This window comes from Colobus angolensis, unplaced genomic scaffold (genome assembly GCF_000951035.1).
Source record: "Colobus angolensis palliatus isolate OR3802 unplaced genomic scaffold, Cang.pa_1.0 Scaffold24, whole genome shotgun sequence".
Lineage (NCBI taxonomy): Eukaryota > Metazoa > Chordata > Mammalia > Primates > Cercopithecidae > Colobus > Colobus angolensis.
In genome coordinates this window covers 4,880,067-4,900,658 of record NW_012115599.1, presented here as the reverse complement: position 1 = coordinate 4,900,658, position 20,592 = coordinate 4,880,067, and the positions used below count along the sequence as shown (strand labels likewise).

The 20,592-nt window shown below is 41.1% G+C and overlaps 1 protein-coding gene across 3 annotated transcripts in view; it reads left to right on the top strand.

Annotated features, from left to right (window-relative positions):
- ANTXR1 (anthrax toxin receptor 1) overlaps nucleotides 1-20,592 on the top strand; it is a 179,812-nt gene that overhangs the window by 57,012 nt on the left and 102,208 nt on the right. For all 3 annotated transcript variants that reach the window (XM_011945260.1, XM_011945261.1, XM_011945262.1), the window contains exons 7-9: nucleotides 2,361-2,429; nucleotides 4,167-4,247; nucleotides 17,678-17,738. In XM_011945260.1, the coding sequence (XP_011800650.1) occupies nucleotides 2,361-2,429; nucleotides 4,167-4,247; nucleotides 17,678-17,738 (211 nt within the window). The remainder of the gene's footprint in view (nucleotides 1-2,360; nucleotides 2,430-4,166; nucleotides 4,248-17,677; nucleotides 17,739-20,592) is intronic.

Genomic DNA, 20,592 nt, shown 5'->3' with positions numbered 1-20,592 from the left:
ATTAAATAGTTTCATATGTAGAAATAATAATAATAATTTGTGTTCTACAAGTGAATTTTCATGTCTTACACATGGTAAATGTTTTCCCCCTTTCAAAATTTTTGCATATTACTCTGTTTTGAAGGATTCAAAATATCTACCCTGCCTTTATTGATGGCATTATATTGCTGTAACAGTTTTTAAATACTGTATATCACTTATAAACAAACATTGATAGAATTTTTCCTTATATTTTCTACTAAAACAGGGGAAGGGAAAGAATTACTTGAAATATGTAAGAGCCAATCTTGTCAGACTGTATTAATCATTGAGATTTTCACTCTAAGAACTGAAGTTAAACAGCAGTTGGTAGCAAAGTTAAATTGTTATCTCTCTTTTAAGAGTTCCCTTTTTTCCTTTTCTTTGTGTTCTCAAAAATTATTCCTCAAGGCAAGTGGAAAAATTCTCTCAATGAAGATTTTACCTTGTGTAAATAGACTTAGAAAAAGAAGTTTGCTGATGAATTGAAAACTGATGTTTATACTTAAGAAATTCTTCCAAGTTTCACATTTGAGCTATATGCATAATTAGTATAAAAGGAAGCAAGTTAACCATAGAAATGTATTGAAACCACCATAGCCTTATTAGTGACAGAGGGTCATTTGGGCCCAAGGTAGAAAGAAACAGCATCCTAGAGATGCAGGTTCTAGAAGAGGAGTTAACGGTAGCATCACACTTTCCTCAAGCTCTTAACAACTATTTACTTTAAATTCAGCTCTTTCTGCAAACACAAATTATATATTCATTCATTTATTCAGTGTTAACTGAGAGCTTGGCATGTACTTGACCATTTGCTAGAAACTAGAGGCACAGAGGTGAGACACAACTGCTGCCCTCATGAGTCTTACCATGAAATAATGGTCAGCCTTTGGAAGCCACCACTGGCAGAGGACTTAGGGAAATTATGTAGGTAAACTCTCCTCCCACTAGTACAAAAAGTAACTCTAACGAGGAAATACACAAGGTAATAGGACAGACATTCCCTGAGCATTTGGAAAATAACACATCTCTGTATTTGAAAGTAGAAACTCACTATGTGATGGGAAGGCAAGATGGCTTGTTTGGGTGCCAAATAACAGTCAAATAAAGTAAAAACCCTAATAAGGAAAGAAATGAAACTAAAATAAATGATGGGGTGTCAGAGGCTTAAGATAGGGGTTAGTGGGAAGGAATTTTAGGTATGGCACATACAAACTTGGGAAAATATTCAGAGTGCCAATAGAAGGAGACCTTCTGAAAAAGAAAGATAAAGCACAAGATATAAAGAAATTGAACTTTTCCCTTCTTGACAATTCTATATAAAGTCCAACTGGAGGAGAAGAATCACAGAGTTGTTTCAAATAAGGTTGGGGCTACACTGAGTCTAAAAGTTTATTTTTTCCTAAAAGCAGCAGGGAAATTTCTAACATGAAGGAAAAAAAGACATATGTTTTTGTCCTTTCTAGAATCCATTGTTAAATAGAAGTGGATTTGAGTACTAAGAAAGGGAAAAAATAACACAATCAAAATAAATATGCATATATTGAGCACTCACTGTATGTTTGCTGTCAGTTATTAAACACCCACTGTATGTGCCAAGGATTTCCAATTTTTTTTCCATTCTGAAACACAGGAGAATCTGGAAATCAGATTATCAGAGGCTTTAATAAATCAAATATTGAAATTGAGCCAAAATCTGGGTATTATTCATTATGTTGCCATCCCAATGCTTAATCGTAGAGATCATGGATTTAGCTATTCAAATAGGGACCATAATTTCCATTAAACCACCTTATTCTTTAGGAATGAAAAAGGCTTTATTCACAAAATGTGCTGACATTCATGAGTATCTATGTGGTTCTAGCCTTGTGTGAGGAGCTCTGTAAATGTTCTCATTTAATCCCCAAAACGCTATACAGAGCAAAGCCAGGGGTCAAACTCAACTATGTCAAGTTCCAAAGGCCCCATTCTCTTATGATATCGTGCCTCTGTTACAAAGAAACGTATGTCAGTAAAAATCCATCAAAGGAATAGAAAAGGTAATCATTTCCCCAGAGTATTTAACTTAGCCTGCAGTTTTCCCTTCCTCCCCTCATCTTTCAAAGTCCTTCATCAAGACTCTACTTCAGTGGGTCTTTTCAGGTCCACCATGTGTTATGTTAGAATGTGATATCCACTGAAGTCTGAGCTTCTTGGGGACAGGGATTGCCTTCTCCAATATGGCACCTGGCACATGGTAGGTGCTCATTAAATACCTCATCATTGAAGTTAGTCAGGTAGCTCCAAGATGAGTTCATTTGTCACTGCTTCTCTTTCTAATGTCCTTTCTCTCCTTTTCCCAGGCTAATAGGTCTCGAGATCTTGGTGCAATTGTTTACTGTGTTGGTGTGAAAGATTTCAATGAGACACAGGTATGGTCATGGATTTCCTCAGGTTTGGAGCATACTGAGCTTGTGAATGATGAAAAATGTGTTCTGTGCAGAGGGCAGATCAATGGAATAAATGCCGCTGAAATAGGTTATTTTTCTAGAAATGCTAAACAGGAAGGAATTGCTGGTTGTATAAGGAAAATGAACTCATTTGCTGATGCTCTTGAGGTCTTCAACAGAGACCATCAAGGTAGCATCTTTCTTGGCAAACATTATATTGCCAGAATGTCAAAAGATACCTGAATTAACTTGGAAAACTTGTTTTTTTTCTGTTTGTGTTTTGAGACAGGGTCTCACTCTGTCACCCAGCCTGGGGTACAATGAGCTGTCTCAGGCCACTGTAGCCTCTACCTCCCAGGCTTAAGTGATGCTCCTGCCTCAGCCTCCTGATTAGCTGGGTCTACTGGTGCACATCCTGAGTAGCTGGGACTACAGACACACACCACGACACTTGGCTATTTTTTTAAATTTTTTGTGGAGATAAAGCCTCACTATTGCTCAGGCTAGTCTCTAACTCCTGGGCTCAAGTGATCCTCCCAGTGTGGCCTCCTAAAGTGTTGAGATTATAGGCATGAGCCACCACACCTGGCCAAATTTAATTTGACAAGTATGATTTTCTTATTCAAATAACAAATGTTCCCTTTCACCCATGAAAAATGCAATGCATTTTCAACACAAAAATATGGAAATAATTGGACAAGTGGGCAAAAAAGTATGTATAAGTGCGTATAATAAGCAAGTTGTAAAAACTTACTAACAATCTAAATACATGTTCCTCATGTAGTTCACAGTTTCTTTTTGTTTTAGTGGCGTAGGAAAATGCTCATGATATATCATTAAGTAATCACAGGATTACAAAGCAGTGAGAATAGTATGTGCCCACTTCTAAAATAAACATTTGCATGTTCGCATAGAAAAAGTATGAATGGTATCTATCAAATGGCTAATAAAGATAGATAGATGATAGATGAACAGACAGAAGGATTATGAGTAGCCTTTGTTTTCTTTTTGTTTTAACTCTGCTGGATTTTCCTAAGTTTTTACAATGAGTAAGTATTACTTTTGCAATCAGTAAAAACAATAAAACATATTTTTTTAGAAGCCATACACACCAGCTGACACTGACTCTGTGGCAGTCACGGAACCACACAGAGATCTGGGGGCAGACAAGCCCTACATCGGCTTCTCCTGGCCCTCAGTTTCCTGCTCCATAAAGCAGGAGCAGCTGAACCAACTGCAAGGGCCCTTTCCTTAAGGGCAGTTTGGGTGAAAGGTGAAGGTGGCCTCAGCCAACACCAAAGCTTGAATTTAAAGTTGCTCTGAAAGGGAACTTGAATCTGCCCGATTCAGATAAAGTTGCCAACAGGAATTTAGGTGAATGGGAGAAAAATGAGCCCATGGCCTGGGCCCAGATTTATAAACATATCAACCCAGGCCAAGCATTCATCAAGCTGGGCACTCTTACCTCTGCTCCCGAGGAGAAAAGTATTAAAACAAATGTAAAAGCTGGAGCCAACCCTGGGCCTGCTCCAGAGAGGCCACTGGTGAGCTTGTTATTACTGATGGCTTTTCAGGGCAGCCCCTGAGCCCAGTGAAGGCCTCATATTCCCCTGGGTTCTGAATATGACTAGAGCCTCTTAGCCCCAACGGCTTTCCTAAATTTTCCACATCCAGGCCTAACAGTCTCCTCATGTGTTTGTGTATTTGCTGTGTTCTCAGCTGGCCCGGATTGCGGACAGTAAGGATCATGTGTTTCCTGTGAATGACGGCTTTCAGGCTCTGCAAGGCATCATCCACTCAGTAAGTAGAGCTCTTGCTCTGAGACTGGACATTCAGGCACCTTCTGTCTCCAATCTGCTATTAATACCCGAATTCCATCTCTCCAAGCCTGGTGTTTTTCTGCTTGAGAGAACATCATTTCTTCCTATATCTTTGTGTCTGCCATGTCCCATCTCTCCCTTCTGCCTTTCACACATGTCTTTTCTCAATTGTACTCTGCAATGGAAAATTAACAATTGAAAGGGACACTGCTCTGGCAGTGAGCCAAGCTTCAGGAGGCCCTCTCCATTCTCCTAACTGGGCAGACTGGCTGGTGGTTTACGCTTGACCACCTCAGCTTTCCCACTGTGACTGAACGCAAACTGCCTTCAGAGCACTTGTAGGCTGGACTTATATCACTTGGCCATTGGATGCACTTTAGACCAGGTTGCCCATTGAAGTCATCTGCAGAGATTTAAAAAGCACTGCTACCTGGGCATCTGGTCTGGGGTGTGACCTGGACCTCAAGAGTTTTTTTAAATCTCCCCAGGTGATTTTAATGTTGAGACAAGGTTGAGAACCACTGCTTTAGACCTATAATCCCCAAATACACGGGCTCCAGTGCTGTCCAGGGTTTGCACAGTCACCAGTCCTCCTTCACACATAGGTGATTTTCTACACACCTTTTCCTGAATGGTAAACAGGACACTAGCTTCCAAGGCCTCTGTTCTCCATCTTCCCCACACAGGCAAGGCCCTTGGTCCAGCTGGAATATTGGCTGCTGCTGTCTTAAAGCCTCAGCCAGCAGGTCAGTATGCGTGCTGCACCCACAATGATGTTCAGATGCTCTTCAGCCTCCACCTTTTAGGTTTTGTGACCAGGCAGGCATCTGTGATCTTCATTGGAAGCTTACCAGGCTCCAGACTTGGGGTCCAGGATGCAAATTTGGAGCTCAGGGGATCACCTTCCTCTTAAGGTGTCAAGGGGGTCTTGATCCAGGGGTTACCGGCCAGGGGCTCAGCATCTGCCAGCCGTCCCAGACCAACCCAGGAAACTTCCAGCATGGCTGTGCCTCCATGCTGCTCTCCCTTCAGGGTTTGCTAGGAGCTCCAGCAGACTGGAATGTAGAGTGAGTGGTAAGAAGCTTAGAGCCTGGCAACCCAGAGTTTCACTGGCCCACATGCTTAACACTTACAGGTCCTTGGACATTTCTTGTTGGAAACAGGGACTGATGATGGCTTACATCCTTGTTTGAGGATTACAAGGATCACTGGTGAAAATTCCTAATATTTTTCTAGACACAGAATAGGCACTCAAGCCATATGAATTATTGCCTCTTCTACTTCCCTTCCCCATCATATGAGGGATATTAATGTCAGCTTCCCTTGATCCCCCTAAACATTCTTGAATAGGCATAAAAATCACTTGAGAATTATGTTTGCAACACCTATTCCCAAGAGATTCTATTGCACTGAGTTTCAGGTGGATCCAAGGGATCCATATATTTCAAATCTGCTTTAAAAAAAAAAAAAAGTGCCCCAGGTATGCTTTTAGAACATTGACATATCTGACCTTAACCTTAAGCACACAGAATTGTGAAAAATCATCCCACCTTAGGTTGGGAATTTCTATCTTAATTATGTTCTGATGACAGTTGTTTTATTCAAGAAGTGCTTGTTTGCAAAGAATATATGCCTACTCAAACTACCTTAACCAGAAAGTGGAAATTATTGATAGCATAGAGAATTATCAGACCCAATTATTGGTCCACAGGTGAAGGACCCCTACTCTAAATAATTTCTGGGGTCACTGTGGCATACTTGACAGTGTAAGCAACAAGAACTACAATAACGATGTAAAACAACAACCCAAGGGATGCAAAACATGATTAATAGCAGGACTGGGGGCCAATCATGGATCCTTAAGAAGCTCAGAGGTGGATTACTCTGGACAGGAGTCCTCATGAGAAGGCGGGGCAGACCTGAATCATTGAAAGACCAGGGAAAAGTGATGGGTAGCACCAAAGGAGAGATATTATGACCTCAGCCCAGAGGCTGGAAGACAGAAAGGCCTATTCAGGGGTCAATAATAATAACACCTGTCTATCTGGTGGGACAGTTTGGGTAAAGGAGTCAGGAGTAATGGAAAACAAGCCTCGACATTGGGTTGAAACCAGATTAACATGAGCCTTGAAGGGGTTTTGCCTCTAACCTATAGGCAGTGGGTGTAATTACTGAAACAAGTTAAGAAAATAATCTGATGGCAGTGCTTGTGTACATAGGAGGGAGACTGGGGATACCCAGAGACAGTAGGCCAATTAGGAGGCAATAGTCCTGCCTTAAGATGGCTAAATTCGGAAAAAGGGCAACTCTTACCTGTTCAAACATCCTCATGAGCCGTGTGCCTAACTCCACATGTTGTTTCCCACACAGATGACTGGACTCTTTTTGTATGAATAAATCAGTGTTGTCCTTGAATACACCAGCCTTAGCAACTCACCCAGGCTCAATATGAGCCCAAATGTTTGTATAACTTCCTCCATCCCCAAATGGAAATAACTGCAAAGATCTTTAAGAAATTTTAGCAAAACCATCATTCAAAATAGGAAGAAAACTAATTTGAGACTTCAGTCTCCAAACTTTTAGCTGAATGATAACATTCTTGCGAGCTTTTATCTGTGAATTATGCTAGTGGTTTTGATCCTTCCAGTACTGGAAACCCATGTTTACGGCAGTTGTTCATTCGCTTGCTTGGACAGAGAAACAGGGACAAGTAGACAGAGCTCATCTTTCTCAAATCAGACAGAAATAATTATGGCCTAAAAGTTGGCTAAATATTTTTTAAGAAGTAGATTCATTTCCCGTTTTGGATACTGAAAAGAAAACTCTCCATTTCACCCCCCATTTGAAGCCTCTATCCCAGCTTGTTCCCATGGATGTTGTTTTGTGGCTGGTTATTTTCTCATAATAAAATAGAACTAGGCTTAATTATCCAAAATAAGATTGCAAAGCAGCTTCTGATAAGCTCAAATTCTTCACAAAGTTTTCTGCCCGTAATGCCCATATTTTTAAACCTTAAATTAATATGCAGGGGCTAGTATTTATTCATACATCAAATACTCATTGAAAACCTTTTATGGCAGGCTCTGACCATTCAGTAAAACAACTAAAGCAGGTAGAGGTTCTGTCCTGGTAGAACTCACAATCCAGTGGGAGAGACACATTCAAAACAAGTAAATAAATAAATATGTGGAATTAAAATTGTGATAACTGGAATAAAAGAAATAACATGGCCATGAGATTAAGAGTAAAAGGATTGACAAAGAACCCAGGTTCCTTTGAAGAGATGAACTGAAGGACACAATGGAGGCATCCATTGGAAGGGCATGGATAGAATGTTCTTGGCAGAGCATGGCCCAGGACAGTGCATAGGAGAATGAAAGACCAATGCTTAAAGTGAAGAATGGCAGAAGACGAAATGAAGAAGCAGGTAGAAGCTAAATCGAAGGACAACAGGAAACTATAGCTAGATATAGAGTCTGACAATAGAGCAATCAGGCTTGAAATCAAGACTCAGGAAATCTAGACATCATGGCACTCAGAATCAATAGCATTTCGGCCTTTGAAGAAGAAAACCAACTCTGACTTGAACATGTTCTCTCTATCAGCTCCTCTACAAGGCACTTGACCATCACTCTCTGAAGAAGAATTAATTATCACCATTTTATAGGTGAGGAAACTGAGGTGCAAGAAGGTTGGAGAAACTGCCCCCAGGTCTGCCCTCTCATAATGGTGGAGTGGGAAATTTGAACTCAGCTCTGGTTCCAGAGATTCTGCTCTATCCATGGCATTTAGCCATGAATGTCTGAGGAAATGGAAAATCACCAGTGGATTACCAGGAGCCAGTTGCCCAGGGCTTGGATTCATCAAATCCCCAGATGCTCTGCTTCCTCAATCTGATGCTCATGTTTTGATCTTTACACTGTTCTTCAATCCTGCCTCCTTCAAGAGGAAGTACTTATGTGTCAAATTTTTTCAAAATGTTCCCGCTTGTTTTCCATTTTAGTTTCTTAGCTGAGAGAGATAGGAAAAGGGCAGAAGGAAATTAACAGCTGTAGAGAACTTGCTTTGGAACGAGACATTGTCCCTTTTTCCCATATAATATTATTTCATTTAAAAATCATAACAATGCTGCAAAGTACATATTCCTATTCTGATTTTACAGATGAAGAAACTGAAGCTCACATAACCTGCCCAAGACCACACAGCCCTAAGGGGAAAGCAGGGTTACAACCTGCTTTTTCCTTGACTCTAGAGCCCATGATTTTTCCTACCTCTATTCTCTTAGGAAGGTAAAAATAATCAAAACCACCATTCAGTAAGTTCTTACTATGTGCCAGGTACTGTGCAAATCATTTCACATAATCATCTCCTTGAATCCTCACAGGTGCCATTTGATGTAGAAATCATTACCCCGTTTATAGAAGTAGATACTAAAAGTTCAGAGAGATTCACTAACTTGTCCAAGGCCACACAGCACAGTGAATAGTGATCCCAAATAGACTCAAGTCTTTCTAATGCCCACGATGTGAATGCCCACTGTGCTCTACTGAACAATGCAGGCAGGCCAGGAAGCAGCCCCATTTCAGAGAGGAAGACACTGAGGACCAAAAAGGTGAACTGGCTTGACAGAGGCAAGACCAGAATCCATGTGGCCTGATCCGAATACACTGTGGATGGGCAGGGGAGCACTTTGCCTTTTACTACCAGGTGGAGAACACCTCCAGAAATCATTACTGCCCAACAGATGAAGTACCATTGTCCTGGGAAGCTGGAGAACTGACACAGGCTGAAAGGAACATCTCCCCTTCCACACAGGACTCTGAGCACCATGACAGTTTTCCCACTCGCTTCTGCAGAATACGGTGATAAAATTACAAGAAGTCTGGATGGTTAGAAGATTGTAGCCCTTTAAGCCAGTAACACTGTAAAGGAAGAAACTATTCCTGTGCCTTCTCATATTGTGGCTTCTTCAGGGAATTTCCACTGACCACAACTGGTGAATTTAGCACCAGCCCTCTAGCAAAAATGTGAAGCAAAGGTCCAGCAAGGCTCCTGGGTCTTTGTTTGCCTTTTCAAAAGTGCTTCAGGCAGTGAAACAGGAACCTGCATGAAAGCTGGATTCAGATAACACTGAAATAGGTCAGCAGCTTTGAATCCCAACACTTGGCCTTCTTACCACGATGCCAGCTCCTCCTCCCAGCTATCCCCACTTGGTGTGCAATTGAGGGTGGTGCTTGAAACCAAGGACACTGAAAAGGACAGCCCATAGTTGCTGGCACCAAGCCATCTCCATCTAGGAGAATTTCCCTAGGATAAATATTTAAGCCGACACTGGGCTTCCTATTAAGCAGAGTGAGTCAGCACATAGAGCTTTCTGCATGTTTGGTCAACAGTAAACAACAAGCATTGAGCAAACACACTATATTTGCAAGGATTTCTCGCAAGCTGTGGCATGACCATCCTTGCTATCGGGGAAACTGGGAGATCAACGGAACCGAGGAATCAATCTATTCCATGGTATATATAAATTTATTTTATTTGTGAAAACCAGATCCTGGCTGATTTGTCCCTTCCATTCATGGGAAGCAATGTAACCCCCTAATCTGGCCCAGGCCCTAACAAAGCTGTGATAAAAGGCGAAATCTGTCTTCCAGGCTTGCCTCCCAGCTACTCTTCCAAGACCCCAGCAAGAACTGCAAAGGGTTTTCCTATGGTCAAAATTCATGTCACATTCCCAAAGTCCTAGAAAGTGCCTGACTTATTGAACCAATCCCTTTTCCAGCGCTAGCAGATGGGGAGGCACATTTCAGCAGCAGTAGCTCTTCTCATAAATTAGGCAACCTCCTTCCCTTCCTTCACCCCATCTGAATCTTGTCTAAAGGCACCCTTCAGTCTTCCCATCTCTACAAAAGCCTGCCCTGCTCTCTCCTCCTCCGTGAGCTCTCCCTGCCTTGGACTCCAGTAGCACCAGTTGTTGAAAGCTCTTACTTGGTATGTGGGATCTGTTCCATGCCGTCCGCCATTCCTCCTGATCACATACTAAGTTGTGCAATCCCAAAGACTGCCCTGTGTGTCATATTTCCCATGATATCCAGCACTGTGTTTTGCATATTTATTAATTACAAAGCAACCCAGAGTACCATACAGCTTTTGTGATCCAGGGAAGACCTACACTGCACAACAAGAGGGCAGTCTGTGGCTGTTTCTTGTAAAAATCCCCTCAGCCCCTCCCCTCCCCTCTCTTCCAAGATTGCATCTGTAAAACAGGGCATTCTGGGCACCATTCACATTAGCAGGCTGGGATACAAAACATAAATAGAATCAATTGTAATTTCAGTAGTGGGCAGAAAATCTTTTTTTAAAAAAATCGTTTGCCTCAGCAGTCATTAATTAGACTCAGATTTTGCAGACACTCAGGCCAGGCATTTCTCCTCCACTATTATTTCTATTCAGCTTATTAAAAAGTCCAAATTGAACAAGAATTCCCAGAGCTTGAAGAGGCTACAAAGATTGCAGAGGGGCATGTTCAGTTAATCCTCAGATCATTCCCATTCTTCCTGCAGCCCCTCCTCCTATATCCAGGAATCTGCTGAACCCCACTGTAAAAGCAACAGCAGAATTTTAGAACGAAATCAGCTCCCAGGAAGGGCCACTCACTTTTCCAGTCTGCTCATCTTATTAAATAAACCACATTTTGGAGTTCCCAGCTCTCTGAGCTTTTCTCCTGCAAACATGAGAGGAAAGTGGTTTAGTGGGGAAACAAATGAATTTCCTCACTTTTAGAACCTTGTTTATCCTACACTCCTTCCGATCAGATTCTCATTGAGTGTGAAACTAACAGAGTAGCATCTATTTGAGTGGGGTGCCCTCCCTCAGACAAAAACTTTGATGTGTTTTAAGAATAAGCTTTATTGTTTAAGATACACAAACTGCTTCAAAATGCGTTTTCTTGCATGTAAGAGTGGTATAATGTATTTGGTATAGTGTATTAGTGTACATAAAATTATATATGAATCCCAGAAATATGTATGTATAATATTCCACATTTGTATTTGTAAAGATTTTTTTTAGAGATGGGGTCTTGCTATGTTGCCCAGGCTGGTCTCAAACTCCTAGCCCCAAGCAATTCTCTCACCTTTGCCTCCCAAAATGCTGAACTTACAGGCATGAGCCACTGCACCTGGCCATATTCCTTTTTTTTTTTTTTTTTTTGAGGCGGAGTCTCGCTCTGTCGCCCAGGCTGGAGTGCAGTGGCCGAATCTCAGCTCACTGCAAGCTCCACCTCCCAGGTTTATGCCATTCTCCTGCCTCAGCCTCCCGAGTAGCTGGGACTACAGGTGCCCACCACCACGCCCAGCTAGTTTTTTTGTATTTTTTTTAGTAGAGACGGGGTTTCACCATGTTAGCCAGGATGGTGTCGATATCCTGACCTTGTGATCCGCCCGTCTCGGCCTCCCAAAGTGCTGGGATTACAGGCTTGAGCCACCGCGCCCGGCCATATTCCATTTTTATTTGAAGTCAGACTCTATAGAACTGACAGGGATCTGGGATAATGTGCATGGTTAACAATATGTGTGTCTATTAAAGTGTGGAGCAGAATGTAGTTAGAAAAGGCAACTTTTTAAACATTTTATTAATTAGAGATTAAATCATTTCAAAATTCATGGGGACAACATTGACAGTCCTGAAGATGTGTTTGAGCCAGTTGTGCGTCCCAAGCTGCCTGGCTGTCCCCAGGCTTATCTAACATGCTTTCTGCCATCAGCTGTAATAACGCGTGTGGCTCTTCTGTGGGTGGCTGAGCCCCACCCTCCAACCACAGGTCTCTATGTTTTCCCAAGTGAAGGTGTTGAGGCCTTTACAAAGCTGGCCAACCTAATACAGGGGATTATGATATACTTACAACATTATTTTTTTTAAGGTAAGCAATTTTTTAAAAACGAGGTGTTGAAATTGGCCTCTTGGGAAGGCAGCAAGTCCCCAAAGATGGTGGTGCTTAATCAGACAAGGGGAGTATTACAAGATGCAGAATATGGCCTTGTATTCAGAAGACCCTGAGGTTACACTTACAAGGGGAAAGGGAGATTAATACATAATATGCTATAATGCCAGTTTATTAAGATGCGCAGGAAGTGTGTCATTTATTCAATTATTTATCCAATATTTATGTAATGCCTACTATGTGCCAGGCTGCTCATTGTGAGTATAATAATGGGTAAAAACAAACCCAATCCTTCTCCTTGTAGAGTTTATAATCTAAGAAGACAGTGACCAAACAATAAAAAAAAAAAAACACTGTAAATTATAAACTAGGATAAGTTATCTAAAGGATGGTAGTTTACATTAAAATGTGCATGGATATAGAGATATTTCATTGGTCAAATCACCAGCACTTAGGTGGCAGAACTCATATTGGATTTGGAGAGTGACAGAGACAGCAAAGTTAAGTTCAACGTTCAGTTTTTTGTCTTAGAGAACTGAACAGATGTAAGTGGTCAGTAGATAGTTAACCATCCTTGGCACCAGCATACTTCAAGCCCCATACATCTTTAAACCAGAATTTACCCTTTACAACAAATAAGACACCAAGGAACATGCTCTGAAAGACTTTCTGAAATATGTGTGAAAGCAAAAGGCACCTATACCATGAATGGATAAAAGAGATTGGTTCATTATAAACACACAAAAAAGTCCTCCAACAGGAAATGGCCAAGTAAATAAAGATTGGTTGTTTATTGAAGCAAGAGGCAGAGCAAGTAGAAAAAAATATGCTGTGCGTATGATAAGGGAGGGCTTCCTTATAACTCTGGGCAGATATTCACAGTTCTATAAAGGTTCTTGAGAAAATTCTGCATGAACTTAGAACTTCATGAAAAAGGACATTAGATTTTTAGAATCTGAAAAAAATAAACTCTTATATACAACCCAGACTGGCCCACAATGGATTTCACTTTAAATATATCAAACGGCTCCTGTAACTTGGCAAAGTTCTTGTACATCTGCTGCTTCTCTTACCTGTCCTCCCACCAATAATCCAATGAGATGTACAAAAGTAAACTTACCAGAAACAACACATTACAATTATTTAGCTCTTTATGGATTTCAAACATACTTTTCCATCTATTTTCTCTTTGAAATCTGTCCAAATGTTGGCAGAAAAATAGCATTCACCTTGGTTCAGTTTTTGTCAGCAAATATGGTTAAGCAGAAGACCAGTGGTGGGCGATGGGGTTTAAGCACATGTGAACCACGGTCCATGCCCAAAAGTAGCAGCAGTAACAATAATAATGACAAAGGAATAGTTAACAGCAACTGTTGTTTGAATACATGCCAGACATTCTCTTAGTGCTTTACTGTCAAGGTCGTTTTGACCACTTTTCTTGGTGACTTATTTTCAAAAGGTGCTCATGCTGGCTGGTGACCCAAGGGTTGTTAACTATCTGTGGATCAATCACATCTGTCTAGTTCTGTCTATAAGACAAAAACCTTGTCAGTTTTCCTTGATCTCACACTCTCCCTCACTGTCCAATCCAATATCAATTTTATTACCTAAATCCGATTGATTTTACAAATAAAATATCTCTGCATTCATGACTGTTGTTTTATTTAACCATCATACAGCCCTTTGAAGTTGGTGTTTTTCTTATCCAATTTTACAGCAGAGGAAACTGAGATTTGGAGGTTTGATAACTTGTCCAAGTCCACATGGCCAGTAAGTGATGGGACTTGGATTTGAATATAAACCCATTCAGAGTCCAAGTCTATCTTCTCAGTCTCCAGAGCCTAAGTTCTCGATAGTAATAGCTACCATTAGTTGATTACTTATCAGGTTTTAGGCACTGTGCTATGGGCTCTGCCTGTGTGATCTCATTTAATCTTCCCAACACAACAACTTTATGCTAGTACTTCAGGTAGATACTATTGTTATCCCACCTTTATAGAGAGGAAACGGGGACTCAGAGAGGTTATGAAACATGTCCAAGGTCACACAGCTCATGAGTGAGTTGACCTCAGCTATTTGATTCCAGATTCCAAGCTATTACTCAGGATACTAAACTGCTTTCCAAAATTGGGGTTCAGAAAAGTTAAGGGATTTGCAAAGGAGCATAGGTCAGGTAAATACAGACCAGGGCCAAGACCCAATTCCTCACGTAGGATTATAGTTGAGGTGTGCAGTGATCTTATCCCTCTCTCCTCTGCAGACCAATCATACCCTCACCTCAAAGGCTCTTACCTCTAACATCAGCCCTACCCTGTGTGAGTCTCTTCCACTGCATCTAGTGATTTCCCATCAACGATTCTCCAGTGTTATGTCTACACCTCTGCCATGGCTACCACTGCCTGGGCCTCCCCACCCCCACACAGTCTCCAGTCCCTGAGCTGATCTGCTGTCTGCTACAGTTCAGACAGGCTGATTACCATACAGTCTTGGCTGCTAAGAACCAAGAGAACTCTTCAAATCCACCAACTGCCATTGTGACTTCCTACCTTTTGAGACCAGACCTTTCAAATGAGTAGGAGCTCCAGTCCCAGACAAATCCTGCCCATCCCCCTCACTGATAAATTTTACTCTATTGGCTGTATTGCATCCTTCCAGATGTTTTAAGTTAAGATTGGGAAAGCAGTGTTTTTACTGGATTGCTTGGCTGACATTTTTTGGCCCTCCATACACCCCTTAGATTTATCAGCTAATTGCAGACACTTTGAGAGAATAATACAGCATGTGTTTATTATGACAACCCCTCTCAGTGTGCCTTTGTGGTCAAAGACCCACGGATGGTTCCTTTACTAATCCCTGGTTAAGGATCAGAGTTGGTTCAAAAAGGTTGGTTGAAACTCAGATGGGTGAAAATGTCATGTGTGTGTTTGGGGAATGAGGACAGGACTAGTCCAAAAGCTCTTTTTAGTTCTTGGACTGTTTTGAAGTCTTTAGTTGTGAATTATAAAATGATTTATTAGGAGATGTCAAATGCCTGAGGAATTTTATTTAAAACATCAAAAAACAGCTTCATGTTATTTTAATATCACTGTTTAATAAATTTCCCCCTCTGGGTTAGCTCTGTTTCTCAAACGTGGGCTGTCTGGAGACTTGTGCCTGAGGACAAGTGAAAGGGAGTGGCCTTCCTCCCTCAATCATGGCAACCACTGGCTGAAGTACCCCACCAAACGGGAAGAGCCCAATAGCAGCAAGTTTGGGGGTGGGCGAATGGACAGTCTTCACAGTTCAGGCAGGGCAGTCTGGGATGAGTCACAGGATGCTAGCAAGCCCCAGTCCTAGGACGGTGCTACATGCACAAGAGACTGAAAAGACTAGATAAACTGTAAGACACTGGGGAAGCCAGCAGGGAAACACAGGTGCCCAGGATATATCCTTGGGGTCCTTGATCCCAAGTTAGACTGACAATGAGTGGAAAGCAGGAGCTCAGTGTTTGACCCCAGATGCCCAGAGCAGGTGTGTGAGGACCACTGACTCTAACAGAGATGGGCAAGGGACATGGGAGTCCGGAACGTTCCCTTCATGCTACAGTCAGAGTAGAGGGAGGAACTGAGGCTGCACCTGTGTCTGGGATGGGTGGAGGTGGCTAGGTAGGCCAGAGGCTGAGGAAATAAGGCAGAAGCTGAAGGAACAAATTACTTCCAACTGCAGAGTCAGGAGAATGCTGCAAACAAATAAGGGAATCGAAGTACAAAAATGCCATGAAGTTCTACAAAGTGAAGGAAAAGTAGCCAGAAAATCTGAATTTTAGAATTGTCAAGGAGAAATGTTGCTTTTGGTGACATTCAAGTACATAGAGTTACCTAAAATACATGGTGGGGAGATAACCTATTTCAATAAATGCATCTTAATATTTTCTTAAGCATGTTTGTTCATTTTCTTTCACAATGCTTCTCTATAAGGATGCCCAGATTTCTCTCTGGAATGGGTAAATATGATCTCTTCTGAGAAAGTGATTTGTTTTCATTCCACAGATTGAGAAAGCTCATAAATATTGGCTGTCCTTTTCGTTTGCTACTAGAAAGCCTGGAACTAAGTCCACTGTAGCAAGGAAATAAGCTCCTCACAGCAGATTTCTCCTATGCTATTCTCACTTCTTGCATCATCTTCCCTTTATTTTCCCTTTAGTCAGCCCCACATTGTCATTTATTCTCTTTCATTTGTGTCTTACGATGTATCACTTAAGCTGGAACAAAGAAGCATATGTAAATAAATACAACAATGCAAATAAATGGGCGTTTCCCAATGCTCAAAGATGCTGTCTTCTTTCACAGACTTTAAGTTTTATAATCATGTCATCAGTTGTTTTAACAAATGCCCTTTTCGTGAATACAGAAAGCGTTTCCTTCAGCCCTCTAAACCATCTCGAATTCCAAATTAAGTAAAGATACTGCATTTGGTTGGTAAATTAATTAAATGTCTTATACATGTTTAAAATACTTGATTCAAATTCTGGAATCAATATTCTCAAGGTAGGATTTGTAAATGGTGGAGAGAAATTTAGGCGCTACCGGTGAGAAACCCTGCTCTAGCCAGGAAAAGTCTTCATTATCAACTCCTGTGAAGTCACAGGGCTCCCCCGACTCTCCACTCAACCCTATAAGACTCATTTGTGGACAAGTGTACATTTCCATTTAACTAAGTCTCAGGAGGTCTTCCTGAAGAGTGAGGCACAGATGCCCCCTTCTAAGCTCACATTTTCCAGACTTTTCAAGCAAAAAAGGAACTCTCAGTCATCTGACTATGCAGCTCCTGTGGAGAGTTGACCATCTCCATCCTATCTCTCCAGCTCTATCTAGTATCACTCTTTTTTTTCTACTTTTCAAGCTGCCTTTGTTCCAGTTCAAGAAGTCTATGTACTTTTTCCTTCTCACCTTTACTCACACCATTCCCTGCCTGGACCCTAACCCTCCCCTAACCCACTCCCTTTCATTTGAGTCCCACCCTCAGCTCCCAGCTCTTCCATGAAGCCTTTCCTAGCATACCTGCCCCAGCATCTCCTCCATAAACTCTGCAGTTCCTACTGTCTACTCTTGCACCCTTTCACCTACAATATGAGTGGCCACTGGCATTTGTCATTTCCAGTGTTAAGTCCCATTTCCACAACCCTATGTTAAACCTCTGCAAAAACTAGGACTGGCGTAGCATAGGCTCAGTAAATACCTGCCAAAAGAGCAAATGAATGAATAATTCTTAGGGCTTTTAGGACACCCAACAGCATCTAGCACAATCTGGCTTAATAAATGTTTGGCATTGGTACTAGTCAAGATGTTAGACTCTTCCCACCCCCATCCCCACTTCAACCAAATGTCCTTGAACCTTCCTATCTCTATCTCAGTAGCTAAAAGCAAAACCCTAATTCTATCTTTGAACAAAATAAGCTTTGCATTGACTTTTATTTCCTCTCCTCCTAGATTTTGAAGAAGTCCTGCATCGAAATTCTAGCAGCTGAACCATCCACCATATGTGCAGGAGGTAAATTGAAATGAAATGCTAATTGCTTTCAGACAGTTTATGATATTTTGAGTTCAAGTCACATATGTACTTCATTGGTGGTGGGGTGGGAAAGAGGAACAGGAAGGGAGAGGGTGAAAAAAGGAGTTGAAATTGCTAACCAAATTTCTCCAAGGAAAAAAGGAAAGAAGGAAGCCCCATGTCAGTTGTTTGAAAGTTAAAAAAAAAAATCTGTCCAAATTATCTTCTTTCACTGGGCGTGGCACCTCACGCCTGTAATCCCAGCACTTTGGGAGGCCAAGGCAGGCAGAGCCCTTGAGGTCAGGACTTGAGGTCAGCAGGACTTGAGGTCTGACCTCATGGCAGGCAGAGCACTTGAGGTCAGCACTTGAGGTCAGCAGACCAGCCTGGCCAACATGGTTAAACCCTGTCCCTACTAAAAATACAAAAAATTGACCAGGTGTGGTGGCACTCGTCTGTAATCCCAGCTACTCGGGAGGCTGAGGCAGGAGAATCTCTTGAACCTGGGAGGCAGAGGTTGCAGTGAGCCGAGATCACACCACTGCACTCCAGCCTGGGCAACAGAGCAAGACGCTGTCTCAAAAAAAAAAGAATTTTTATTATCTTTCATGGGACCTAATTAGAAGGGAATTGTTAGAAATACTGGATTCTTACAGTGAATACTGAGTGACTACCAACACCCTACCTCTGGATAGAAATGGAATCACCCCTCTTTTTCATGAGGCCCTGCAGGTACCAGACAATCATAGTGGTCATAGGCCACACTGGAAATACGGTTATACTTAAGTTTTTAGTTGGATGCTGGCCTTCTCACACAGTTAGTATATTTATCTTAACTGTTTAATCTGCCAGTCCTCACACAATGGTAGTGGATGGCTCTGGTTGTCCCTGTAGAGGGCCATATAGTTTTGTCATTAATAAGGAAGTCTCTATACAAAGAATCAGCCTTCTTCGAGTCACAAGTTTTTCTCTAAATGATCAAAATCAGGGTCATGCTCTTGTTTCATATTTTACGGACCGCTTAAAACTTCAACCATGTTGGCACTTCTCATATAATTCTGGACAGGTTCCCCATCACTCTTCTTTCATTCATTCGAAAAGTATTCTTAAGTGCCTGCTGCATGCCAGGCACTGTGCAAGGTGCTGGAGACACAGGAAGGAAAAACTCTGTGTGAGTTCCTGTCCCCTAGAAACTTACATCTTTCACCATTGAGAGTTTATTGTTGATATCACCTTTTCAGCCTCCCAAAATACAGTGCCAGTTATTAATTTACCAACAGAAAATACGTCATACAACCTGATAAGGTAGAAAGCATTAAAGGAAGAACTTTCAGGCCTCTTCAAACACTACACACGTCAATGTTTATGGCATATTTTACTGGTATAAATGAGGGAACTCCTTAAGGATTTTATTCCAGCTTCTGGGCTATATTTTAGAATAATTGAAAGACTTTCGGGGAGTTAGATGCACTAAAAAATCGGTGCCAGCAGCAAAACATCAAGTATATATGTAAAGATATAAAGTTGTTATCAATACTTGGTAGCTAGTTGTGTACATACATAAATATACAGCATGCATACATAAATATATATGTACATACATAAATACCTATGTACATACATAAATGCATACATACATAAAGTTGTTAGCAAAATACTTGGTGACTAACTATTCAGAAATGTGTACTAATTTCCCAAAGAAAGGCAATCCCAAAAGATTACCCACTGACCTTTAGATAAATTGCTACCTGACCACACAGATGGCAGGGGTTAATGTGATTGCCACAGAGGTAGATCGGTGAGAATCTCTTTAAGAATTCAGAAATCTTACCTAGGCAAATTTGACAAAAACATATGACCACATGAATGCAGTGCCAGGGCTTCGTAAGGGGCCTGTGCAGTGAGGAGCCTCAGTTAGGCTTCATGAGCCTCAACGTAAATTCACCTCTGGGTTCTGTGTGCTTCAGGTAGAGGAATTGAGTAGGATATTTGATTAATTAAATCTCGTGCTGTGTGTGTGGGTTGTTTTATAAACATACATTTTATGGTTCTGTAATTTTAAAACAATTAGAAAATAAGGGAGTTCCTTAACTGTGCAATTATTGCATTCGTGAAGAAAACCCAGACTTTGAGTTTAGCAATCTAATTGGATGTGTTGTGCAACCTTGGAACGAATCAGAAAGTCTAAAGACAATGAACACAGTTTCTGTTAATTCACTAGCATAATGAATTCCCTCCCTGTAGGCTCCTTGAAGATAGAGAAGGAACCTTATTTCTCTCTACTTCTCACTGCCTAGCAGAGTACCCGGCACTTACTAGGTGGCCAATAAATGTTGACTAAATGTCTTGATTCATGTATTCATTAAAAAAAAAAAATGCCACTGATATTTGCCTATTTGACCCTTATTAACTCCTTTCACCAACCATAAGAAGTTAACATACCTTTGAACTGCAACTAAAATGAAGCAAAATCTAAAATTAATAGACAAAGGTAGAGTAAGACCAAAGTAAAAGGAAAAATCTCCACCACTTAGACAATGGAAAATTGCCTTTGTAAGTAATTTTAACCTCAAAAAGTAAACAATATCCCTTATATACCATTAAGGTGTTCAAGACAATAAAAACACCACCTAAACTAAACAAAAATGCATGGAAATACCAGGGTTCGATCATATCATATCAGGATCTGATTACATCAAATTCATAGATTTCAAAGTTTCTCATCAAGTGAAACAGAAAAATAAATGAATTAAGAATTAAAAGATAATATTGGAAAAGCTAAGGAAAATACAAGAAACAAATACACAATCCACTAATAAATTTAAACAAAGCAATTCAACAGATAAATTATTCC